The sequence below is a fragment of the Budorcas taxicolor genome, chromosome 5, assembly GCF_023091745.1.
Source record: "Budorcas taxicolor isolate Tak-1 chromosome 5, Takin1.1, whole genome shotgun sequence".
Taxonomy (NCBI): Eukaryota; Metazoa; Chordata; class Mammalia; order Artiodactyla; family Bovidae; genus Budorcas; species Budorcas taxicolor.
Window position 1 is genome coordinate 104795321 of NC_068914.1, and position 27938 is coordinate 104823258.

Consider the following 27938-nt stretch of genomic DNA (forward strand, 5'->3'; position numbering starts at 1 on the left):
TTTGGATGTGTAGCTAAGGCAGAGCTGGTTGAGATATAGGAGGTAAGAGAAAGAAGTTAAGCATGACCACACAGCTTCAACATGAGCAGCTGGTAGGAAAGTGTTTTCATTGACTGAGATGGGGAGTCCTGCTGCTCTGAGGCAGGGTGGAGCAGGTTAAGTGTGAGATTCCTAATAGACAAACAGGTGGAGAGGCTGCCTGTGTAGGTGCAGAGAGTATATGATTCAGAGGAGAGGTTAGGGCTGCAGGTAAGTTTGGGAGCATTAACAGAGAGTTAAAAAATCATGGGACTGGGTAAAATCAGCTGGGGACCAAGGCACAGTGAAAAGTAGAAGTCAGAGGACTGAATGTTGGGATGCTCCACACTTAGGGTCCAGAAGACAAGAAGGAAAGGGAGGTCAGCCGGGTAGAATGGGAAGCAAGAGAAAGTTTTCAGTAGTCACTGGTATCACCAAAGCAAATAAACAAGCAGCCTGAAACCCATGTGCTCAGTCGCTTCAGTCGTGTCTGACTCTGTGTGACCCCATGGACGGCAGCCCACCAGGCTCCCCCATCCTTGCGATTCTCCGGGCAAGAACACTGGAGTGGGTTGCCAGTTCCTTCTCCACTGCATGAAAGTGAGAAGTGAAAGTGAAGTCACTCAGTCGTGTCCAACTCTTCGCGACCCCACGGACTGCAGCCCACCAGGCTCCTCCGTCCATGGGATTTTCCAGGCAAGAGTACTGGAGTGGGTTGCCATTGCCTTCTCCGACATAACGGACTATAGCCCGCCAATCCAAACTGAAACTTATGTATACAGATAAATTCCAAACTTCATTTTTTTAATCAACTCGTTTGCATAAGACAAAAGTGGGGGCAAATTGTCTCCTGATGGACTGTGACTTCACATTTTTTATTCTCAAAGTTATTGTGCAGCTTTCCAGCTTCAGTTGGGAATTTAAAAAGCGTAATTAAAAGAGGAAGTGCATTCAGGGTTTATAATTAAAATAGGTGCCAATGTTCTTAGGCTGCAGGCTAGTTATTTAAAGAAAGGATTAATGAATTAGATTTCAGTGTAAAAGCAGTTACTGAAAAAAAATCTTACAGATTATGATTGGACTTTTCACAGGCTTTTAAAAAATTCTATTTTTAAACATACTCATATTGAGTTTCTGTTCTCATCACCAAATCTAAAGTCCCCCCAAATTTAAACTTCTTAAAATTATATCACCAGAAGTCTCACCCTGGATTTGCTTACTCACTTTTCAACGTATTCAAGGAGATAAAGACTACCTTCAAAAAAAAAAAGGAATGTCTTTAAACACTTACCAACACTTTCTTCCCTTAAGAGCTATGCGTGATGTCTTGATTTAGAGGTCCCTCAAAAGCAGATCCTGAGATAAAGATTTGGGAACAAGTAGTGTGGTAAGGGGACTTCCCTTATGACTCAGCTGGTAAAAAATGAACCTGCAATGTGGGAGACCTAGGTTTGATTCCCGGGTTGGGAAGATCTCCTGGAGGAGGGAAAGGCTACCCACTCCAGGATTCTGGCCTGGAGAATTCCATGGACTATATAGATATAGTCCATGAGGTCACAAGAGTCGGACATGACTGAGCAACTTTCACTTTCACAGTGTGTTTGGCCGGTGACTCCAGGAAGAACTGTGAGTAAGGGGGAAAGTCAGACAGCAAAATAAGGAAAACCACTCCAAAGAGTGTTAATGAGATCACTGCCATGGGCAGTCGGGGCCACGGAGTGACAGTCTCTCACCCCTCATGGGTAGTGGCTGCTCCTTATGTGTCCAGCCTCTCCTGAAACTCTCTTGTGGCTGCAGACTACCCTCAGGTAGAGAGGTCCAGGTGCTTGAAGTAGGATACCATCCACATATGAATGACCTATTCATGGAAGATGCTGGTGACTTCCAGGTGACCACAAGGGTGTGAGTGAGGTATTAGTATTGATGCCTGAGAACAGGTGCCTTTTTAAAGGTCTTCTGTACCAAGGGGGATGCACACTCATAATGATACAATGTTCTGCAGCAAATGAATGTTTTCTAAGGCAACATTATATTTAGAACATATTAGCAGGTAACTCACAAACAAGGAAAGAACCACAAAAAGCATCATTCTGAAGAGTAATACAATTTTACCTCAAACTGGCAAAAAAAAAAAATAGGCACTAATATGCAATGCCGTTGAAACTGCACTAATCCTTTTCATACAGCGTGGGTAGAAGGTAAACTGAGCTCTGTGTGTGTGTTAGTCGCTCAGTCATGTCTGACTTTTGTGACCCTATGAACTATAGCCCGCCAGTCTCCTCTGTCCATGGGATTTTCCAGGCAAGAATACTGGAATGGGTTACCATTTCCTACTCCAGGGGATCTTCCCAACACAGGGATAGAATCCAGGTCTCCTGCACTGCAGGCAGATTCTTTACTGTCTCAGCCACCAGGGAAGCCTCTTATTCTTATGACCCAGCACTTCTGCTTCCAGGAATCTATTCAAAGGTGCTAATCAGAAATACTCATCACCAATATTATTTAGTACAGGGCTGAATGGTGGGGTGAAGGTGGAAAGTGGTCCTCTTTGCCTAACAGTAGGCAAGAGGATAAGTTATTATGCTACTGGGATTGCCAATATGTTCTCTCAGGTTTTTCCATAGGATGTTACAGAAAAACCCAAACAAACTTTTTGGCCAACCCCAGTACATTCATAGGCTAGAGTGTCATTGAGCTGTTGGATGAGGTTTACAAATAATGGCTTAAGACAATAATTATGATGTAACATTTAGTGAAAACAAAGACAAATCCATATATAAAGCTTTAAAATACATCAGAAGGAAGTTGGTAGTAAAGACACCAAGATATTAACATTAACAACCTAAAGATGTTTTTGCTTTCTTCTTTAAACTATACTTGCCTTTTCTGACTAGAGCATGTATTACTTTTATAGTAAAAATGGTATTTAAAAATAGTTTAGAACACATTAACGTTTTCATCTAACAGACCACTCAGTACTCTTGTTTCTAATGTTAACATTTTGTATATTGACAGCAATTTCAATCATTTGACTCGGGAAAACCTCTTATTAGTAAAGAAAATATGCAGGTAAGGATAACATTTCATAAACTTTGGCTATTTAGTATGGATAATTTTTGAGTCATTTCAATCTGTTTGGTGTGTATAATCTTTGTTTTTGAGCACCTGCTATGAATATATTCTTCTATTCTAGTAAAGGGGTTTTACCTCCAAATACTGAAGCCAGCGGTATGGTTGGACCCAAACTGATCTGCTTTTCAGATGCAACAAACACCAGTTATTGCTCCTCAATTTTTCAGTTATACATGCATCTTCAGTGTCTTAACTAGCCACGCCAAGCATCTAATATTTATCTTAGTTACCTAATAACTTTGATCATAAGTAAAGGCTTTTCTAATTGGCCACCCATTCAATACTGCTTTTACTTAGACCCTTGCCCCAGTCTGAGATGGCCTCTCAACCAGTGTTTGGAAGGTTTTCTTTTCTTCTTCAGTTTTTTACTGGAATGTAATCAACACATAATGTTGTGTAAATGTGAGGTGCACAACTGCATTGATTTGATACTTTTATGTATTGCAATATGATTTCCCCTGCAGGGTTAGCTAAAGGAATATTTTCATATGGCATTTTCATAAACAATTCCTCTGACTTTCCCACTATTTTTTTACAAAGAGAGGACCAGATTGCCCATCTCAGTAAGTTTGTTCTTGTCAATAATTGAATGATTGGGTTGTAAGCTTTTGATGACCTATGAACATTTAAGTATATTTTTTCAAGTCATTAACAAAAATCTTAAGAGTACCAATTATTTGTTCCACTAGAAAGTGTTGATGTGGAAGGTTGGTATGGTGATCATTGTTAATGGGATTGCAGACAGGTGAGTGGTTCATACAGCCAGGTGATGGTTAATGCATCTAGCCAGAAACATGTAGTTTTCTTTTTTTTAATGCTCAGAAATAGCATTCTGTTTCACTATTAATTTTTACGAAATAATTTTGAGAGACATTTACTCAAAATTGCTATTTTTCTTCCATAATTTTGATATATTTACCTTTTATTAAATATGTAATCTTATTACTTTTCTACTATTGTTCATTTTATTCCACAAACTTCACTTTTAATTATCCTTCAAGTGACTCATTGTTTTTGTCTTAAAATTTGTTTTAATTTACAACCAAGTTGCCTGACATGAAAGAGCTGGTATTAGGAAGATACAAATACATATTCAACTTTTTTTTTTTAATTTTTAATTTTACTTTATTTTACTTTACCATACTGTATTGGTTTTGCCATACATTGACATGAATCCACCACAGGTGTACATGCATTCCTAAACATGAACCCCCCTCCCACCTCCCTCCCCACAACATCCCTCTGGGTCATCCCCGTGCACCAGCCCCAAGCATGCTGTATCCTGCATCGGACATAGACTGGTGATTCGATTCTTACATGATAGTATACAAGTTTCAATGCCATTCTCCCAAATCATCCCACCCTCTCCCTCTCCCTCTGAGTCCAAAAGTCTGCTATACACATCTGTGTCTTTTTTGTTGTCTTGCATACAGGGTCATCATTGCCATCTTTCTAAATTCCATATATATGTGTTAGTATACTGTATTGGTATTTTTCTTTCTGGCTTACTTCACTCTGTATAATCGGCTCCAGTTTCATCCATCTCATCAGACTGATTCAAATGTATTCTTTTTAACGGCTGAGTAATACTCCATTGTGTATATGTACCACAGCTTTCGTATCCATTCATCTGCTGATGGACATCTAGGTTGTTTCCATGTCCTGGCTATTATTAACAGTGCTGCGATGAACATTGGGGTACGTGTGTCTCTTTCAATTCTGGTTTCCTCGGTGTGTATGCCCAGCAGTGGGATTGCTGGGTCATATGGCAGTTCTATTTGCAATTTTTTAAGGAATCTCCACACTGTTCTCCATAGTGGTTGTACTAGTTTGCATTCCCACCAACAGTGTAGGAGGGTTCCCTTTTCTCCACACCCTCTCCAGCATTTATTGCTTGCAGATTTTTGGATCGCAGACATTCTGACTGGTGTGAAGTGGTACCTCATTGTGGTTTTGATTTGCATTTCTCTGATAATGAGTGATGTTGAGCATCTTTTCATGTGTTTGTTAGCCATCCATATGTCTTCTTTGGAGAAATGTCTATTTAGTTCTTTGGCCCATTTTTTGATTGGGTCATTTATTTTTCTGAAATTGAGTTGCATAAGTTGCTTGTATATTTTTGAGAATAGTTGTTTGTCAGTTGTTTCATTTGCTATTATTTTCTCCAGAAGGCTGTCTTTTCACCTTGCTTATATTTTCCTTTGTTGTGCAGAAGCTTTTAATTTTAATTAGATCCCATTTGTTTATTTTTGCTTTTATTTCCAGAATTCTATTCAACTTTAATTTTAGTGTTCTGAGACCTTGGAATGTTTCAGAATATTTATTTCTTTCCAGTCATAAATGCCAGGGCATCCTGAAAACACTTCTTTTGGTTTTGGTTATAAAAGTGGTTTGGGGTATAAACAGAATGTCTGATTTTTTTTTTTTTAAAGACACTGACAGTATAATGGAAAACTGATTTCTATTAGCTAATTAATTAAAACAGAACTGTTGGTCTGCTTAAGATGCTTCAGATTACATTTTATATTTTCTGTAGAAAGAGAGAAAGGAGTGTTACATAGCATTACTAATTAATCTTCTTTTCATCCTCAAGTGTTTGTGTGTAATTGTCAGGGCTCATTAAATCACTATTTGCTGTGGATAAAAACGAGAAACCTTCTCCTACACATCCCTCCACCCCTAGCCAGTCTGAAGTTCCTTTTTCTAGATGGAGAATGTCAACCATTTTCCTAGTACAACCATTTGTTATGAAATCAGTCTCAGAGATGCTCCATGTCTGGTTCTGATGTGGGTATTGTTTTCCGCCCTTTACAAGAGGTTAAGCAAGGAGAACGAACAACAGCAACAGACCTCCCCACTGCCAGCATTGGCTGAAAATCTCTCAAACGATAAGACTTTTCCTTTTCAGTTTGCATAAGGCAAATAATTTCCTTCTTTTTAGAATTGATAGTCCTGGCATCTGCTTTTTATATTAATTTAACAAATATTTACCAAGAGCCTGTTGTGTACAAGGCACAATTCTTGAGCTGTCAAATAAATGCACCAGTTAATCAACAATATGGATTCCAAGCCCCTGAGGGGCTCTCTGAAGAGCTTGTAGTTTAGTGGGTAAGACTAGTAATAAATATGATATATGTCTAAACATTATAAATGAGTAAATTATATAGTATGTTAGAAGGTGAACCATGCTTCAGGGGAGAATGAACCTAGCAGCCAATAAAGAGGGTAGGCTGGAATTGTAATTTTGAATGAGGCAGTCAGCTTAGTCATCACTGAGGTGACACTGGTGAACAGACCTGAAGCAGATAACGCTGCAAATCATATGAAATCTGGAGAAAGAATAATCTTAGAACAGGCTACAGTGGGTGCAAAGGCCCTGAGGCAGGATTGCCTATTTAGTGAGGGACACCTTGGCTGGTGTTCCTTGAGTTGTGTGAGTGATGGGAGAACAGTAGGAGACGGGTCAGAGAGGTAACGGGGTGGCTAGTGGTGGGGTGCCCACATGGAGAAGGGCCTTGTAAGGCTTTCATCATCCAGGCTCTTACTCTGAACAAAAGGAGCAGCCACTGGAAGTTTCAGGGCAGAGGTGTGGCCTGATCTACTTTTTAAAAAATTATTATTCATTTGTTTTTGACTGTGCTGGGTTTTCTCTGCTGCGCGGACTTTTCTCAAGTTGCAGACTGTAGGGACTCCTCTCTAGTTGTGGTGCATGGGCTTCTCATTGCAGTGGCTTCGTTCGTTGCAGAGCACGTGGGCTCAGTAGCTGAGGCTCCTGGTTTCTAGAGCATATGCTCAATAGTTGTTGCACGTGGGCTTTGTTCCTCCACAGTATGTGGGATCTTCCTAAATCAGGGCTCAAACCCATGTCCCCTACATTGGCAGGCAGATGCTTTACCACTGAGCCATCAGGGAAGCCCTACTTATGTTTTAAAGGGATCACTTTAGCTAATCTGTGGAGTCTTCTATGTGTGCCAGGTACTGTTATGGTGCTGTCAATCAGACACATTAACCAATAAACAATAGAGACAAGTTCTCAGTCCTCATAGAGCTTATATTTTATGTGTGTGTGTGTGTGTGTGTGTGTGTGTGTGTGTGTGTGGTGGGAGGTGGAAATCAGGAATAAAATTTTGGACATGTTGAGTTTGAGATGTCTGTTAGACCTCTAAATGGAAGAATTGAGTCAGAAGTTGATTACAGGAGTCTTGAGTTAGAAGAGAAGTTGGAGGTAGACACAAAAATGTAGGACTTAGCATTTAGATGAGATTAAAAGCATGAGCCTGATTAAGATCATCTGAGAGGAGAGAATGAGGATACAGAAGGGGACCAAGCCCTGGGACACTACAATACTTAGAGGTCTAGGAGAAGAGCAGGAACCAGCAAAGAAGACTGAAAAGGAGGAGTGGATAGAATAGGAAAAGAAGCAAGGGAGTGTGGTGGCTTGAAAGCCAAGAGAGGAGCATTTTCAAAAGAGGGAAGGTTTAATAGTGTCAAATATTGCTGACAAATGCAGTACTGTAATTCACCAAGTCTTAAACATTCATTTTAATAAAAGATTTAATAGCTCTGCAGTTAGAATGCACTTTACAGTTGCAGGCATATGAATGTTTAATTGGCATATAAAATAGTGGTGTCTTAGATTAACATAACATAGCATATAAAGCAGGCTTCCCTGGTGGCTCAGACAGTAAAGAATCTGCCTGCAATGCAGGAGTCCCAGATTCGATCCCTGGGTCAGGAAGATCCCCTCGAGAAGGGAATGGCTACTCACTCTAATATTCTTGCCTATGAAAACTAAGAACTGAACCATGGATTTAACCTAGAGTAGGCCTTGGATGACTTTGACCAGAGGATTTCAATGTAAGGATGGAGTATGTTTACAAGAAAATGAAAGGAGAGAGATTGGAGTAGTGACAACCTTGTAGGTTGTTGTTGTTGTAAACAGAAGTGAACATTCGGGTAGTAAATGGAGAGAGAAGTCGGAATGTAGAGAGTTAATCGTTTTTGTTTTTTTTTTTAATGGAGAAGACAGTGTACTGATGAGAATGTCTCTGTAGAAAGGAAACATTTTTTACAAATTGAAGTATAGTTGATTTACCATGTTGTATTAATTTCTGCTGTACAGCAAAGTGATTCAGTTATACACATATATACCTTCTTTTTCATTACAGTTTATCATAGGATACTGAATTTAGTTCTCTGTGTTATACAGTAGGACCTTGTTGTTTATCCATTCCACATATAATAGCTTACATATGCTAACTCCAAATTTCCAGTGTGTCCCTTCCCTCTCTCCTTCCCTTGGCAGCCACAATTCTGTTTACTGTGTCTGTGAGTCTGTTCCTGTTTTATAGATGAGTTTGCTCATGTCATATTTTGGATTCCACGTGTGAGTGATATTATGTGGCATTTGTCAGAAAGGGAACACTTACACTGTAGGAGAGAATGGCTCATCAGACTGGTGGGGATGGGCCTGATGACCTAAGTAGTGGCACCAGCCTTAGGAAGCAGGAAGGAAGGCAGGGCAGTGAGGCAGGTGCGTGGGGAGGTGGAGCTGCGGGGTTTGTGGGCACTATGCTGACTGCTTCAATTTGCTCATTTGAGTAGAGGAAGCAAGGTTATTCACTGGGAGGGGCATTGGGGAGGAAGTGTTAGAATTTAGAAACAAAAAGGGCATGAAGTGGTTGTCTAAGGAGACAGCAAGAGTGAATGGACTGGGAAAATGTAGGATGATGACAGGTGGCACTGAGGCCTGGTCAGGAATGTAAAGTGGGACCACTTAGAACAATTGCCAAGGAAGCGTGTGTGCAAGGGAGGGGGCAGGAAGTTGAGGGAGTCCTCAAGGTGGGTATTCTCATGATTGACCCAGAATCTAAGCTGGGAAGGGGTTGCTTGTCTACCTGTTCTTCCTCTTCTTCCATCCTGTGAGCCTGAATTCACTTGAGCTAAAGCAGAGCAGCCGACATGCCTGGCTGGTGAGTTTTTTCAGTTGCTCTATTTTGCTAAGTTGTCCCCTCCACTATGCCAGCACCAGGTTCACTCTCATTGCATGGCAGGGCTGACCTTGGGGCAGGTCGCCCACTGCTGAGGAACGGCAGTAGCACTGTGGACCTGATGGCATCATTATGACGTCATGTCTCTCTCAATGGACTTGCCAATTACAGTCCCTCATATCTAGCCCTCCATTCCTTCATCCTGTGCCAAATAAGGACTGTAGAAGGACTGAAGCTAATAATATCTGAAAACAGTATTTTACTACTTTTCCTGATTTTCATTTTTTTCTCCATTTTTTTAGGCACTTGATGATTTAATAAATAAAGGCATGCCTGTAATTCTGGTTACGGTTAGCCAGCAACATCTCTTAAATAAGTTTTTATTTGTTAAAGCATACTTTTTCATAAATGTGGCTGCAACAATAAATTGTGTCCCAGAGCAGATAATGAAACCAGTCGGCCATGGAGTTATGAATGAGAAAAGCAAACCAAATCTTCCAAACTTGAAAGGTAACGTTTTATTTGATTTTTGCTTATTTCTTTTTTTATTTTCTTTCCCTTCCAATTCCCCACTCTACCCACTATAGTCCATATAAACATTCTAGCAGGTATTCTTTCATAGTTTTCTCTGAGTTCACTTAATGACACACATATGTGCTTATGTCTAGGTGCCATATCCACCAATTTATCTTCATATATGTCTACTTTTTTTATATTATGTACAGTTGACCCTTGAACAACACGTTTGAATTGCGCAGGTCCACTGGTATATCAAATTTTTTCAATAGTGAATATTTCAATACTGTAAATCTGTGGTTGGTTGACTCTGCACATGCTGAACTGTGGATATAGAGGACTGTGTATACCAAGCACCGAGTATAAATTATACATGGATTTTTGACTGCATGGAGGGTCAGTGCCCCTAACCTCTATGTTGATCAAGGGTCAGCTGCACATACAAAATCAGATTTGTCATTTGCTTAAGAGATGATGTATTTTTCATTTTTCTGCTTTTTGCAGTTCTTATGTAGAAAACTTTGCTAGGCCACCCCAAGTCAACTGCTTTGCTTTGTCTCCTATCTTGGCTGTGTGGTGTTCTATGCTGTGAACATCCCATGATTTATTCAACCAATACTTTGTTGTGTGTTCATTTTGTTTCCAGGATATGGAATATCTACATATCTCTAGATACTGCCATATCCAGGGATATGCAGAAGCACTACATATTCATATTATAGTGTATATTTCAATGGGATAAGATATCCATGGATGGAATTTATAGCCCATATATACATATAAAACTATATAAGCATTTTACAAATGTAATAATGTTGCCTTAAAATAGTTTTTTTTTTTAAACTTCTAAGTATGATATTAACTGTTTTTCATAGCTGTCCTTGATCAGGTAGAGGAATTTCTCTTCTGTTCCTAAGTTGTTGAGTGATTTTATCATGAAAGGGTGTTCAGTTCAGTTCAGTTCAGTTCAGTCACTCAGTTGTGTCCAACTCTTTGCGACCCCATAGACTGCAGCATACCAGGCTTCCCTGTCCATCACCAACTCCTGGAATTTACTCAAACTTACGCTATCAAGTCAGTGATGGCATCCAACCATCTCATCCTCTGTCATCCCCTTCTCCTCCTGCTTTCAGTCTTTCCCAGCATCAGGGTTTTTTCCAGTGAGTCAGTTCTTCACATCAGGTGGCCAAAGTATTGGAGTTTCAGCTTCAGTATTAGTCTTTCCAATGAATATTCAGGACTTATTTCCTTTAGGATGGACTGGTTGGATCTCTTTGCAGTCCAAGGGACTCTCAAGAGTCTTCTCCAACACTGCAGTTTAAAAGCATCTATTCTTCAGCACTCAGCTTTCTTTATAGTCCAGTTCTCACATCCACACATGACTACTGGAAAAACCATAGCTTTGTCTAGATGGACCTTTGTCAGCAATGTCTCTGCTTTTTAATATGCTGTCTAGGTTGGTCATAGCTTTTCTTCCAGGGAGCAAGCATCTTTTAATTTCATGGCTGCAGTCACCACCTGGAGAGATTTTGGAGCCCAAGATAATAGTCTGTCACTGTTTCCATTGTTTACCCATCTGTTTGCCATGAGGTGATGGGACCGGATTCTATGATCGTGATTTTTTGAAAGTTGAGTTTTAAGCCAGCTTTTTCACTCTCCTCTTTCACTTTCATCAAGTGGCTCTTTAGTTTCTCTTCACTTTCTGCCATAATGGTGGTATCATTTGTGTATCTGAGGTTATTGATATTTCTCCCAGCAATCTTGATTCCAGATTCCTGTGCTTTATCCAGCCCAGAATTTTGCATGATGTACTCTGCATATAAGTGAAATATAGTGTTGGGTTTTATTAAATGTTTTTCCTGTGTCTATTAAGATGATTATATGTTTTTTATTTTGTATTCTATCAATAGAGTGTATTGGTTGATTTTTGAGTGTTTAATCATCCTTGCTTTCTTGGGATAAATCCCACTGGTCATGGTGTAAAATCTTTATATATATTCCTGGATTGTTTGCTAGGATTTTCTTAAAGATTTTTGCATCCATATTCATATGATACATTGTGTAGTTTTTTCTTTCTTTCTTATGATGTCTTTGTCTAGTTTTGGTATTAGAATAATATTGACCTCTGTTTTAAAGTGTAAGTGTTATTATTATTCAGGTATGGTAAGGCCAACTGTGGAGAAGGAAATGGCAACCCACTCCAGTATTCTTGCCTTGATAATCCTGAGGACAGAGGAGCCTGGCGGGCTACAGTCCATGGGATCACAGAGTTGGATATGACTGAGCGATTAACACTTTAACTTCAGGCCAACAGATTAGGAACTGACTGCTAGTGAAAACATAGTTTGTTGTTTAGAGCCTCCAAGAGGGAGGGGCCTAATACAACATGGAACTGCTGCTCAGGAGGCAAAGAGGGCCAGAGGAAGATGTGGGGCAGACTCTTCCCAGGGTTTCTCCATACCAGCCTCAAGGCATTTGTCTTCTATCCTTGTCTCTCTGCGTACTTTCCCTTAGGGAAGAAGACCACAACCCAGATCTTTCTTCTGGGCCCTCCTTCGTCCTCAGCTGACCCCTAGCTCCAGAGCCTCCTAATTTAGGAGAAGAGCCAGGTAGGTTGAGGGTGGAAAAAGGGAGGAAGTCAAGAGTGTTCAGTTCCATGTTATTCTGGACTCCCTCTTCCACTTGGCAAACTTAGCCTCTTTATGTGGGTCATTTGTGCATTAATTCCTAGTCAAATGAGGACTTGTCATTTTTCTCCCTCTTGTAGTCTAGAAGCCAAGCTTACTAAAGCAGGCAAAGACTGCGATCTAAATTGTCTCAGTTCTCCCTTGCTCAGAATGAGGGCTGGCTTTGGATTATAGGTAGGAATGTCAAGATGTTTGAGGATTGTAGATTGTGCTCTTCCAAACAGTCTCACTCTCTGGTCTTAGAGTGAGGGGCTGGTGCAGATCAGCAGTACTAACACCTCCAAGGAGATCTTACTGAGATATTATAAACATCTAGAAGACTCAGAATACTTTGAGAACCATATAGGATCCCAGGTGAGGAACCACTACTTTGTATCAGTAGTCGATTAACTTGAATGGCATCAACAAACATATGAAAGTTCCTTTCAGAATTGTCTTGGAGAAGGAAATGGCAACATTCTCCAGTATTCTTGCCTGGAGAATCACTTGGACAAAGGAGCCTGGTGGGCTACTCCATGGGGTCATAGAGTTGGACACAACTGAGTGACTGACACACACACCCACACAATTTGTTTTAAAAATCAGCCATAGTCTTCTAACGTATGATATTTGAGGACCATTGTATATAGCAATATATTTCTAATTATCATTGTGGTTGATTTTTAAACATTAAATTTCCCAACTAATGATAAGTTTTATAAATTATAATTCACATTTAAGCTAACCATAGATATATGTAGTTCTTCTAAAATGTTGTGTTTTGTAGAGATGTGTTTAAAGGATGAGGGAGGCTCACTTTGTCATCTGACAAAATTGAAAGAGAACTTTGTTCTTAGCACACTAAAGGTAAGTTAAAAAAAAAAAATCTCAAATCATAGTGAATCAGTTACCAAAATGCCCACTCTTAGACCCTGGCCAGGCCAGCTTTCAGGTTTGTGTTTACTGTTGGGAAATCTGTTAGCTTGTCTTTCCCAAGCATGGGTTGGGGCCAGAGATTGGTCTACTCCCCATAAGAAAAGCAGATGCTGAGTGATGTCAGACTTTGACCTTTTAACTCAGTTAAGTTGCTGGGGAAAATAAGATTTATTATTTGATGAGATCTAAGCTTTCCATATCCTGTTTGGCATCTCCTAATTGTAACAGTGATTCACAACAGCAACAACAACAGAACCATTTATTCAGTGCTTACTATTATACATGACAGGCACTTTGCATTATATTTAATTCTCACAACTCTGTGATGTACCTGTTAATCATTTTTGAACTATATTGTGCTGAATAAATTGAGGCTTAGAAATTCACTAATGCCATGTAATTGATAAAATACAGATCAGTAAGAAATTCACTAATGCCATGTAATTGATAAAATACAGATCATGTTCTTAACTATTATACTAAATTACCCTAGTCCTTATATAATATTTATTGCCCTATACAAAGAAGTCTTCAGAGATCTGTTCCTTGAAAGTTTGGTTGGGCTCTTTCTTTTTTGCTAATTAGTACTGTTTGACCACTATAAAATCTTGTTATCTTCACATTACAAGTTAGATGAGCATAGTTTAATTTGAAATACAGTTGATCCTCATTGTTTACAGATTCAGTATTTGCTGATTTGCTTATCTGCTAAAAGTTACTTGTAACCTCCAAATAAAAACCCTTGGCTCTTTGGTGGTTATTTGGGGACCTGCACAGAGCAGAGAAGAATTTGATTTTTCTGACATGCACATTCTCAGCCAAGTTGAATAAGACAATGGTGACTTTTCGTTTCCACTCTCATACTGTAAACAAGTATCCCTTTTCATGGTGTACTTATTGCCAAGCTTTTCACATTTTTGTGGGGGTTTTGTCATTTCACTATTTGAAATGGCCCCTAAGCATAAAGCTGAAGTGCTGTCTAGTAAATCCTAAGTTCAAGAAGGCTGTGATGTGCCTTTTGGAGAACATGTGTATGTTAGACAAGCTTCAGTCAGGCATGAGTTATAGAGCTCCTGGCTGTGAGTTCAGGGTTAATGAATCTATACCCTATATTCAATTATGTGTCTTTAAACATAGACACACATTAAACAAGATTACATATTGACCAGCTGACAAAAAATGGTGTGACCAGAGGCTTGTAGGAACCTATCCCTGTATTTCCCCTAGGAGTAATGCTTCAGCATTCACTGACTCAGTGTTGGCAGGAACTTTCTAGAACACAGCTTCTGTGAATAAGCAAGTATGGGCATCAGCTGTGTGTGCAGTAAAGGGTCACTGTCTTGCACCTTACTTCTGCCACTACTTCCCTTTTCATTCTCTGCTAACTTTTCCTGTTCACTGAGCTTTCTCTGATGATTTTGTTCAGATTTCCTTTTGGCTCTTCCATTCATTGTTACTTTTTAGTACATAAAAATTATTTGCTGAGTAAGGATGAGACATGGTTTGTATTATGTCTGGACTTGGGTGACTGCGTGGTATTCTTTCTTTAGTCAATTTTACTGACAGAAGCTGAAGACAGGCTCAACACCCTTCTGTCAGAGATGGAACATCCAAGCCATAAGGACCTCTCTCAGTGTTGTGCTGGCGAACTGGAGATTGTGGTGGAGGTCAGACTGCAGCTGGCTGCCATTGCCCTGCAGAGACACCGGGCAGCATACAGGCGAGTATTTGCACACATGGCTTCTTCCTCACCCTGATTTGTTCAGTATATCTCAATTTTATGTAAGCTTCAAAAATTCCTAGATTAATAGAGCGGACTTAGGATTCAGGGTTTTTTTTCCACATGTTACTACACTTAAAACTATAGTCCTCAACAAATGAGTTGGTTTATTAAAGCACATAGCTCGGATGTTTTATGTCAAACATTAGCAAATTCACAGACCTCTCCTTTTAAGAATTAATCTATTTTTTTAAAAGGCAGAATCTAAATTCTTTATCAGTTCAGTTCAGTTCAGTCGCTCAGTCGTGTCCGACTCTTTGCGACCCCATGAATCGCAGCACACCAGGCCTCCCTGTCCAATTCTTTATAGTTTTTTACAAATTACACCTGTGGAGTGTTTTTTCCAATCAATAACAATGAACAACCAATAACACTATTAAAAATTAACTCTATTTTTAAAAAGTTACTATGAACTATGCTGTGCTGAACCACTGAATAAACTATTGTAGGTGGCAGATTTTTAAAATGTGATGCAATTGCTAATGTCAGATTTTTCCTTTGATTTGTTCATTGATTGATTCATTTATAGTGACCAGTATCTGTTGACATGCCAAGTCACTTCAGTCATGTCTGATTCTTTGTAACCCTATGGACTGTAGCTTGCCAGGCTCCTCTGTCCATGGGACTGTCCAGGCAAGAAGACTGGAGTGGGTTGTCATGTGCTTCTCCAGGGTATCTTCCAGACCCAGGGATTGTAACAACATCCCTTATGTCTCCTGCATTGGCAGGTGGGTTCTTTACCACTAGTGCCACCGGGGGCTTCTCCCACCTGTCTGCAGTATGGGAGACCTAGGTTAGATCACTTCTCACTCTTTTTCGTCTGCTGAGTACCTCTTTCTTGGGCTCTGTTCTAGACACTGAGGATACAAAGACAAATAGAATATAGTTTCTGTATTCAAAAGCTCTTAGACATATAAACACTTGAATAGTTAAAATACTTCTCAATGATATTTTAATATTGAATAATATAGAAATATGAGCTTCACATATCAGTTATGATAATCACCTCTATCATGAGTATACTTTCAACAGTGATGTTTTGAATAATGAGCAAATTTCTTATATTAACATTCATTCATTCATTAAAAAAATAATTTAGGGGCATCTACAATATGCTAGGCACAGTCCTAAGTTCTGTATCCCAGTAGACAAAAAAATACATAACAATATTGACAAAAATTCTACCCTCATGGAGTTTATAATCTAATAGAAGATAAACAGGCTGACAATAAACTGTAAACCCAACAGTTAGGTAAACTGTATAGTGTGGCCAAAAATAAGTGTTACGGAGAATATCTGAAGGCAGGAGGAGGAGGAAGTTTATCCTTTTAAAATTGTGCTGTTGTAGTAAAGAGAATGACTCCATTTAGATGTTCATTAACTGACTGCTCCCACTCCCTCTTCTCCTGCCCCATGCCCAGACAAGCAGAGAAGAAAACCTAGTTACCCCCTCCTTTGGTGCTGGTGGGAAGTCTAAACCACACAGACCCTGACCCACACGTGCTAAACCTTAACCCAGCACTGCCCGTTAACCACCATAAAGCCCAGTCAGTTACCTTTTTCTTTCCTCTTTAGACATTTTCAACCTATTTGGGAGGCTGCAGTGCTCTTCTTGGATAGTTTCCCTATGGAGGTAATCAACCTCTTCATAGTCTTCTTGATGTGCTTGGCATCAGTGTTGACATATAACCCAAATCTGGGGTGGTCAGGGTAGACTTTATGATGAGGTGACATCTGAACAAATAAACATGAGGGTTGTCCACGCAAATACCTGTAGACAGAGTGTTGCAGACTGTGGGGACATGCCTGATACATGTTTGAGGGATAGCACAGGGTCTCTTGTGGCTAGAATGGAGCAATTGAGAGTTTTCAGAGGTCCTCAAAGATGTACTTGGTGGGGGAGGCAGATCATAAGGGATCTTGTGGCCAAGGTGAAGACTCTGGCTTTTCCTCTGAGAGAACTGGGGAGTCATTATATTGTTTTGAGCAGAAGAATGACATGATCTGATTTTCACTTCCAAGGGATGACTCCAGTTGTCAGGTGGAGAATTGATTGTAGGAGAGCAAGGGTTTGAAAGCAGAGAGATCAGCTGGGGAAGCTGTTATAATAAGAAGACAGATGTTAGTGGCTCTGAAAAGGGTGGTAGCACTGAGGGTGGTGATAAGTCATTGGATTCTGGGTATATTTTGAACATAGAGCTGTTAGAATCTGCTGATGCATTAGCTGTAGAGTAGTGAGGAAAAGAGAAGAGTTACAAAAGAAATTGTCCCTTACCAAAATGGGGAAGACTGCAGAGGTGCAGCTTATTTAGGGGAAATATTTAAAGTTACATTTTGTACATGTTTAGATTGAGATGTCCCTTTGAGGTACAATTGGCAATATCAAATATTCTTGGAGTCTTTAGAATATAAATAGTATTTAAAGCCTCTGTTTTTTAAAATATGTATTTATTTATTTGTTTGGGTGCCTCAGGTCTTAGTTGTGGCATGGGGCATGTAGGATCTAGTTCCCTGACCAGGGATTGAACCTGAGCCCCCTGCATTGGGAATGCAGCAGAATCTTAGTTACCAGGGAAGTCCCTTAAAGCCTTTATAAAGAGTGAGATTCCTTAAGGAGTGTGAGTAGATAAATGAAAGAAAAAGACCAAGGACTGAGGGTTGATTGTGGTAAAAGATTGGGGAGAAAATGAGGAACCAGCCAAGGAAACTGAGAAGAAATGACTAGTAAAAAAAAAAAACAACAAAAAACAAAAACAAAAAAAACCCCAAGAGATTATGAAATCCAGAAAACCACATGAAGAAAGTGTGTCAAGGAGAATAGAGTGATCAGCTGTGCCAAGAGCTCTAGGTAGAGAGCTCCAGGTAGAGATGAGAACAGAAAATTGGCAATTGGATGATTTATAAACATGGACATCACCAGTCCTTTGTACTTTGACAGGAGTAATTTTAGAAGGTAATGGGGAAAGAGCATGTTTAGAGTGGTTTTATGATAACACGGGAGGAGAGAAATTGGACTGCGCAAGTAAAGATGATTCTTTTGAGGAATTTTCATGTAAAGGGAATTAGAGGAATAGGGTGAAGTTGGTAGAAGTAGGATCAAGACAAGTTTTTCTGAGATGAGAGCAACAATAATGTATTATATACTGATGAAAATGACCCAGTAGAGAGAGTGAATTCGATGCTCTGATATAATGTGTACACAGAGGGGTAGGATCCCAGTCCAGTCTTCTCTGTTTCTCTAATACAGAATAAAATTATCCCCCAGCTTGGGATTTCAGAAAGGTCTTTGGGGACTAGCCAGGAACCTGCTTGCTGCTTGCCCTGAGTATAGTTGGAAAAAGAGTAACCCAAGACAAATTCCTCAGATGGATGCTTTTGGCAAGTGCAGGGTCCAAACTGGCACTGACAATGAAATGCAGAAACCTTGAGAAATTAACTTTGAAACTGGTCTTGACATCACAAAGCTGGAGCAAAGCCAAAGCCAAAGTTGTCTCATAGAGATTAACTTAGGAAATGCGGAACTCCCATGGAAAATAACTGCCGGTAAAGTTAGCACAGAGGCAAATATCATAAACCAAATGAAGAAACAGCCTCAGAAGAGAGCAAACAATAAATGGCAGACTTTGCAGCCCAAGAAATGAACTGTTCAAAGATGTGAAGGATGGAAGAGAATGAGACAAGATTATGAAAGGAATAGGTGAATTTAGGGGAAAAAAAACTAGAGATTTTAGAACTGAAAAATATAATCATTGAATGAAAAGAAGAAATGATCAAATTAGATGGAAGTAATTTTTTTCCTCTCCTTTCTCAGTATACTGAAATTCTGTGCATTAGGTTCTATGCATTGGACCCAGAATTTGGAAAGGGACTTTATTTTTTAGATGGCCATTCTCTTTAAACAGGAGAAGCACTTCTGCAGCCTTCGCGAAGGGGAAGTCAGTTCAGCAGAAACCCCCCTTTGCTTGTGCTTAGATTGGTAACATACAATCGTCTCATCATTGCCTTGATTGGAAGCTTTCCCTAGTTGTTGTTCAGTCGCTTAATTGCAACCTCATGGACTGTGGCTCGCTGGGCTCTACTGAGTCCACATCTAAATTTGATTTTGTATTAGAGACAGTACAGGTTTGGGGGAATTTATAAATTTTTGTGGTTTCTAAGCAGTGATGAAAATCCATAAAGTCTGTTTGGGGGAGTGATTCTCAAATGTGGTCTGCAGATCTCTGGATGTTCCTGAGACTCTTTCACAGAGGTCTGTGAGGTTAGAACTATTTTTATAGTAGTTTATAACGTAGTAAACTATGTGTATAATAGTTTATAAAATGAAGATTTTTTTTTGCCTTTTCTGTGTGTTGTTATTTGCAACTGATGCTGCAAAAGCAACAGTGGTAAAACTTCCATCAGCTCACCATGAATCAAAGCAGTGACACCAAAGCAAACTAGCTGTCCTTCTGTTCTTCACTGCTGCATGCTTGCAATAAAAAAAAAAAAAAAAAAGGCAGATTCACTTAAGAATGCTTTTGCTGAATCAGTAGAATCTGTTACCTTCATAAATACCTATTCTTAAATAAATTTGTAATAATCTGTGGGAATATATTAAGTGGGACGTGTACCTCAAGCACTTTCACTGTGTAGCACAGTCTGATGGCTGTCTTGAGGAAGAGAACGCATGTGGATGAATTGAGAGCTGGCTAAGCTGTTTTTCTCATGGAACAACATTTCTGTTTGTAAAAACAACTGACAAACCATGATTATTCAGACTTGGGTATTTGACAGGTATTTTGTTAAAAATGAGTGAAATGAACATGCCATTTCTAGGAAAACAACTAATTGTTTTTGTTGCCAGTGATAAAATCTAAACTTGCATGAGAAAACTGGAGTTTTGGAAAATTTGTATTTGCCATCATGAGCTTGACAGTTTTCTAATGCTTAGATTTTTTGGATGAGACTGGTGGTGACATTAATGGGCATTGTTTTTGAAAAATGTGTAACAAAATGCTTCAACATCAAGAGGATCTGTGTAACTCAGGAAGCGTATATTTTCTAAATGACCACATATGATGTTCCCAAATCCTGGTTAACAAGAAAGACCATTAGGTTTTATGTAACTGAGTAGGGAAAGTACATCAGTGGATGTTATTACATTTCACATAGCAACAAACTTAAGAAACTATAATTTGTTGGGCTTCCCTGGTGGCTCAGACAAGAATCTGCCTGCAATGCAGGAGGCCTGGGTTCAGTCCCTGGGTTGGGAAGATCCCCTGAAGGAGGGCACAGGAATGCACTCCAGTATTCTTGCTTGGAAAATCCCCATGGACAGAGGAGCCTGGTGGGCTACCATTCATGGGAGCACAAAGAGTCTGACATGATTGAGCAACTAAGCATATCATTTGTCACATGTTGGTGTAGTATCAAGGAAGAATATTCACAATTATTTGAAGAGGCTCTTAAAATACTCCTCCCATGTCCAGTCACTATCTGTGTGAGGCCTAGTCTTCTGCACTTCAGCCAAACATTATGTCACAACAGACTGACTAGTCTTCTATTCAGTAGATTTTCTCTTTTCAAGTCAGATATTAAAGAGATTCACAAAATGCAAAAACAGTGGCATCTTTCTCACTATTTTTTGTTTTTGAAAATATATTTTCCATAAAACATACTATTTATATTAAAATGTAATGAGTTTTTATTTTTAAATGAATTAGTAAATGTTAATGAATTTAAACATGACTCAATTTAATTTCCAATATGGTAAATATTGATAGAGCTCTTGCATGGTTCTCAATAATTTTTAAGAATGTAAATGGGTGTTGAGATTAAAAAAAAACTTGGGACCCACTGGTTTAAAGTATTGTCACATTTGTAACTATATTTAAACTATACTGGTAGTTGGTTAAAATAGACTTACATGGCTCAGAGGGTAAAGAATTGGCCTGCAATGCAGGAGACACAGGAGACATGGCTTCCATCCCTGGGGTGCTAAGATCCCCTGGAGGAAGAAATGGCAACCCACCCCAGTATTCTTGCCTGGCAAATTCTATGGACAGAGGAGCCTGGTGGGCTACAGTCCAAAGGATTGCAAAGAGTCAGACATGACTGAGTGACTAAGTACACATAATAATACACCATTTTCCCCACTGAAGTTTGAAGACAAAGGAACTTTTACTATATTATTTCCTATAGAAAATAAATGATTTGAATATATAATGTGTAAATATATATTTAGAAAATATTTATATATCTTAATGTATATTATATATATGGTTATGTGTGTTATCACTATATAGAATATATATGTGTATCTATATATGGAAAATAATGAATATATGTTTCCCATGGTGGCAAATGGAACTGTTTTTTCCCAACTGTGTCTCAGAGAGCAATAGCAACTGTGGAAAATATTTCTTGTTTCTTACTTTCTTTGTTTCCCCAGCTCTCTACATATCTTATACATACCCTTTTAGTATGGAGGATAAGATTGATTTTTTTTTTTCTTTAGTGAAGAAGAATGAAATGAGAAACTAAACATTAAAAAATAGCATAGAAAGGAATGTCACAACAGAACTTTAATTTGACAACCAGATAGATGTATGCAAATAATATGCAAGGATACCAGAATTGCACCAATTTTAAGTCCATGAGCCAGGCCCTTGGGACAAAACCTGCAAAAACTTTGCTATTGCTGGCTGTTAGTGACAGTGTTGTCACTTGGGAAAGCCTACTGTCAGGATGAATGTGTTTTTGCAGGTGAACTTCACCCTCTGTGAGCTTCTGTTTGGGCGCTGCTGAGAGTGTTGGACAGTCCCTTTTCCAAATGATGGTTAGCTTGACATTTCATGGTTCTTCTAATAAAATTATGTGTCTAGGAAATTGAAAGGCACATTCCCTCGGGTGACAGGTGGAGTGAGTCACATAGATTTTATGAGAACAAACTGACCATTTTTGTCATGAATGTTAATAAGAAATAAATGGGATCAAAGTTACGCAAACTGTATTTCTACTCCTTTCAAGGCTGCCTCTCTATTTCAGAATCCTGTCTTCTTCTTTTTTAAATGTTCCTTTCTATTCTCCTTTGTATTTAATTTATTGTCTAAATCGGATAACATTTGAGCCTTTTAATTTTGTGTCAGAATGAAATGTCCTTCTGTTGGGATTCAGACTGTTTATAGTCAGTAATCCTCCTACACTTTCTGTCTGCTTAGTGCAGAGGAGAAACTAGAAGTTTTCCATTGTGCAACTAAGCAATACCAGGTGGATTAAGACACATCAGTATGTTTATATTTTATTCACTAAGTTTTGAGGTTTGCAGGATTCCAAACCTTGTATCTCATTTCTCTTGAAATCAGAATTAGGCCTTCAGATCAGAAGAGTGAGATAAGTACTGTTTTCTTCTTTTAAGTTCTCTAGTTGCTATCCTGTGCTAACTCTGAAGCTACTCAATAAACAAAGTGCCTTAGAAAAGTGTATGTAGCCTTCAGGGAGGAAGGGTGTAGGGGAGAGGAGATTCTGTATCTGTATGCAAACCCCATCAACATTATGGTTTTTTTGTTTGTTTCTTGCTTGCTTATTTGATTTTAATTTTTTTAAAAAATAGTAAATTTAGATCATCACAAGCCATATTTTAGAAAATACAAGTATCTAAACCAGTTTAATGGCTGAGTAAAATCCTGAGAGTTTGAAATTCAGTAATGGCTGAAAAACTTTGATGCTGGTTAACCACTCAGAAAAAAAATCAATTTAGTCCTCGCATTTTCCCTGTCCAACTTTATACATCAATAATGACAGCTAGGAGGATTTATAGCAAGGATGCACTGAATACCGTCCGTTTGCTGAGCACTCCTCTTTGCTAAGAGCATCCTGCTCTCGATAGAATGTCAACGCTGTGAGGTCAGGTACTGTATCCATAACCCCTAGATTTGCTTCTGGCCCATAGCTGGCGCTCAATACATATTTTTGAGCATATAAAAGACTAAGTACCTCATTTAATATCCTTAAGATAACCCCATTTAATGAAGCTTACTGAGTAGAATGCAAGGCAAAAGACATTTAAAAACTGAACAAAGAGGGCCTTTTATATCGTGCAAGGTACAGTTAACAATAATTAGATAGTAATATAAATGTGGGCCCAAGTAACCCTGTGCCAGGATAAACAAAATGCAATGTGTTAGAACTGTAAAAAGGAAGAGGCCACATTATAGCAGAGTGATGAATCTGAGAATGCTGCAGGCTCCAGTGGCCTGGGTTCTGATCCTGCCTCCCCTTTCTACGTGAGTCACCTTTGTTGTTCAGTCGCTCAGTTGTGTGTGACTCTATGACTCCCTGGACTACAGCATGCCAGCCTTCCCTGTCCTTCACTATCTCTGGGAGTTTGCTCAAACTCATGTCCATTGAGTCACCTTAGGCAAGTCATTTAACATTTCTGGGTCTCAATTAACTCATCTGTCAAGTAGGGATGATAATAGTACATACTTTGTAGGTTTGTGGTGGGGATTAAGTCAATTAATTCACAGAAAGCACTTAACATAGCACCTGACAGGTAGTAAACACAGTAAATACCAGTTAGCATTTTAAAAAAAGATTGAGGGAAGACGAGAGAGAGGACATCTTTTAATACAACATGTGGATGCATACCCCCCATAATACAACATGTGGATGCATACCCCCCAAAAAAGGCTTTAAAATGTAATGAAGATCTGAGCATATATACATACCTTGGGAGCCTATACACAGAGACTGTACCTTCTTAGAAGCATCCCTGGACCCTGATGAAGCTGTTTTCTTAGCCAGAAAACCTCACTAACTGACCCAAAGGAGATGGTGTACTGACCACAGCCAGGGAGGCTTCTGGAAGGAGAACCGGGGAAATGACATGGTCTCATTTACGTCTTGAAGAGAGATCAATGTGGCCACTGAGTAGAGACCAGGACCACAGGGGTGGGGGCCATATCAGACAGACTGGCCAGGAAGTTCCTGCAGCTGTCTGGCCTGGAGATGTTGGTGGCTTGGATGGAGGCATTAGCAGTAGCAGTGAAGGAAGGAAGGAGCTGCTGGATAGTATCCAGATTTGAAAGTGAAGCCAACAGAAATTGTTGACAGATTAAACATGGAGTGGGAGGCAAAGGGGAAGCAGTGCTGATACTGGGCTCTTGATCTGGGGGTAGAGAACAGGAAGGAGGAGTAGGTTTTGTGGAGGAGGTGGAAGGGAGGAGGAGGTGGAGGTGGAGGGGCTCTGCTTTTAACCCATCCTAGTTTCCTAGGCCTTGTATACAGTTCATGAGGTTCTCACAGCATGTGTACTGGGGTGGTTTGCCATTTCCTCCTCCAGTGGGCAGAAGATCTGCTATTCCCTCCTCCCAAGGGCAGAAGGAGAAAAGGGCGTCAGAGGATGAGATGTCTGGACAGCATCACCAATGCAACAAATGTGAATTTGGGCAAACTCCGGGAGATGCTGGGTGAGGGACAGGGAGGCCTGGCATGTTGCAGTCCATGGGATCACAAAGAGTTGGACATGACTGGGCGACTGAACAACAAGTTTCCTAGGGCTAGTATAACAGAGTACCCAAGACTGTGTCTTAAAACAACAGAATTTTATTGTCTCACAGTTCTGGAGGCTGACTGTGCAAAAATCAGGGTGTTGGCAAGACCCTGTTCTTTTTGACAGCTCTGGAGGGAGCCCTTCCTCACCTCTTGTTGCTTCTGGTGTTTGCCAGCGATCTTTGGTGTTCTACATCGTGCATGATGGAGAGATGCGTCACTCCAGTCATGGGCTGTCTTCTCCCTGGATGTCTTCACATCAGCTTCCCTCTGGGCATGTCTGTTTCTCTGTCCATACCTGTCTTTCTGGCCAAATTCCCCCCATTTGTAAGGACAGTGGTTATATTGAATGGGGCTTTCCAGGTAACACTAGTGGTTTCCAGGTAACACACCTGCCAGTGCAGGAGATGTAAGAGACACAGGTTCAATCCCTGGGTCAGGAAGATCCCCTGGAGAAGGAAATGGCAACTGTATCCAGTATTCTTGCCTGGAGAATCCCATGGACAGAGGAGCCTGGCAGGCTATAGTCCATAGCGTTGCAAAAAGTCAAACACAATGAAGTGACTTAGCGCAGCACATAGCACATACATAGGGTCCACCCCAACGACCTCTGTCAAGACTCTATTTCCAGGTCAGAATGCATGCTGAGGCACACAGGGTTAGGACCTCAACACAGTTTAGTTCATAACACCTCTTAAATGCGATTGTTATTTACTATTCAAGTGGAGCTATCAAGTGAGCAGTTAGATAAATGGATATATTGTCCATTTGGCTTTCATCCAATCTTTCTGTGTATAAAGTAGCGTAACAACAAGCATTGTCAGTTAGATTATTCTGCACTTGAATTTTGTTTTGGTCTAGATTTTCAAATGAGAAGGCCTGTTGACATATATTATTAAAATATTTTGAAAAAGTGTGACATCAATTATATGTATATCATCATACAGGGAAAGAGGATGGGATGGTTTAAAGTGAAGAAAAACTTACATCCCAGGCAACAGGAAGTGAGAAGAGTTCCTATCTCCTGGCTTCTGTTTTCTTCATTAAGTACATTTACCTCTTGGGACTGCTATATACTGATTGAGCAAAAATTTTCCTTAAGAGTTTCCAAGTGCATAGCATTAAGCAACACAGTTTTATGGCATCAAAAAACCCTGGAGAACCATATTCTGATGTATGGAAAATACATCTGTGCTCATTTTATTAATGAATGTGTGAGTAAATTTTGTTTTAGATCTTGGAAGCATTCATTCTTTTGTTCACATTTTTCATTTAAACATATTTTTTAACTTCTATTGTGTCTGAGCCACTAGATGCTGGATTTCAGCAAGGAATAAGATACATCAGGTGAGACTATACAGGGGTTTGCAGGCAGTTAATAATGTGATAAGTACCGTCTTGTGGTTAAGACCACACTAGGGCACACAGACAGGGCACCTAATAGTTTGGAGGGTGGGTGGGTGGCAATATGGGGAGGGGTTTTTTGGAGGAAGAGACTTAGGAAATAAGGTACAAATGCCATAAGTGCAATACTAATAATGTTTAAATTATATTTTCTATTTTAGTGCTGCGATAGTATTTTCCACACTTAAACTTCTCCAGGATTCAAAACTTTTTAAAAGGAAGGTAGTAGAAGATGCCTCAGAGAATTGCGCCTCTCCAGAAAGTTATGTATGTATGAGTTTAATGTTTGGCCTTACAATATTTATTATGGAATAATTATTGACATACTAGGATACTGTCTCTTTATTTAAATGAAACAAAGGGGTAAAGTACTGAAAACATTGAGTTCAGAATAAAAAGATCTGTGTTTAAGTCCCATGTTGATGCTATTTATTAGTCAATATACCTTGGGCAAGTTCCTTAAAATTTTTTTAAAGAGCTACATAATCTCATTTAGGAACTTTTGGAATTGGATGTAATAGTGACTGAAGTGCCACCAGATATATCATTCTAGTCTTCTAGTCTGGTGTCACCAGTAAATGAAGTTGTTTCACAGTACTTGGTCTTCATTTCACTTTCGATTATATTTCTTCGTTAGCATTACCAGTGTGACACGTGTGCTGTTTCCCATCTTGAATTTCTCACAGTTAGATTCTTCTGCACTTCAGCTCTCAAATCTATATGGCAACTGGTGTCTCACATTCTTTGAAATTTTATGGACTTCAATTAGACCAAGTAATTTAATAATACAGGGTTGTTTAGGATTAAAATATAAAGATTCAGTACACTAAACCCTTGCTCATTTAAAAATGAATAAAATAAAGCTTAAGCTTTACTAATAAAATTGCTACTATCTAAGTCTTTACAAAATAAAACTAATTGACTCATTTCTTACTATATTAAAAGCAATATATATGCTAAAAAGCAATCTGATTCTGAAAATTTACTTAGAGTGGTGGTTGTCAACTGGGGGCGCTTTTGCCTCCCAGGGGACATTTGCAGTGCCTAGAGATATTTCGGTTGTTCTAACTAGAGGCCGTGCTACTGACATCTACTGGGTAGAAGCCAGGGATGTTGCTCAACATCCTGCAACACACAGGACATTTCCCCCACAACAAGTATCTGGCCCAAAATGTCAGTCGTGCTGAGGCTGAGGAGTCCTAATTTAGATTAAGCATGACTTGGCTTTTCAATAGTAACAGGCATGTAGGAGATAAAGGTACATAGATAGGTTTTTTTTTTTTTTTTTTTTTTCTCTGTAAATCTAATCTAAGCAGTAGACCCCTCATTTTAATCATGATCCTCTCCCTGGTTCTCTGTTCCCTTCTTACTCTGGTCCCAGGAACAGCTCACCCTCTCCTCCTCTGCACCTCACCTGTCAGTCACTTTAGCCCTCATCAAGTCCAGGTCACAGCTCCTTGATAACAGATACTGCTGACTGTTTGGAGATGGTGAATCGTCAGAAATTGTAGCAGGAAATTCCTAGAACAAAAAGGCATTTTTCTAGATGAAGTGTCTGAGATTGATAGCTCTGGAAGAGTTCCTTTGTCACCTTCCCTCCCACTGGTCATTTCCTTTGTAAAGTGAAACGAGAAGGATAGTAGGTCATAAAATATGTTCGGGCTGTGAGCAGCACCTACAATATAACTTAGTCAGTTAAGACTGTGGGCTCTAAATTCAGAAAGACACAAGTGTGAATCATAACCTCTGCCAGAATATGATGGGGTTTAAGCAAATAGGTAGCCTCCCTAGGCTTCACTTCTCAAATCTGAAAAACAGAGAATAACAATAACTGCTCTTTGGCTTGTCAGGAGGATTAAGTGAGATAATATGAATAAAGCATGTAGCACAGCCCCTGGCACATAATAAGCACTCAATAATTAGCCAGTATTATTGTTTTTCAGCCTTTAAAATGATGGTCACAAA

At 39.5% G+C, this 27938-nt stretch overlaps 1 protein-coding gene across 1 annotated transcript in view; it reads left to right on the forward strand.

Moving 5' to 3' along the window:
- The window catches only part of CFAP54 (cilia and flagella associated protein 54), a 324333-nt gene that overhangs the window by 195273 nt on the left and 101122 nt on the right, over positions 1 to 27938 (forward strand). Inside the window, exons 48-52 of the mRNA XM_052640302.1 lie at positions 3034 to 3087; positions 9443 to 9650; positions 13110 to 13189; positions 14809 to 14978; positions 26135 to 26240. Of these exons, the coding sequence (XP_052496262.1) occupies positions 3034 to 3087; positions 9443 to 9650; positions 13110 to 13189; positions 14809 to 14978; positions 26135 to 26240 (618 nt within the window). The remainder of the gene's footprint in view (positions 1 to 3033; positions 3088 to 9442; positions 9651 to 13109; positions 13190 to 14808; positions 14979 to 26134; positions 26241 to 27938) is intronic.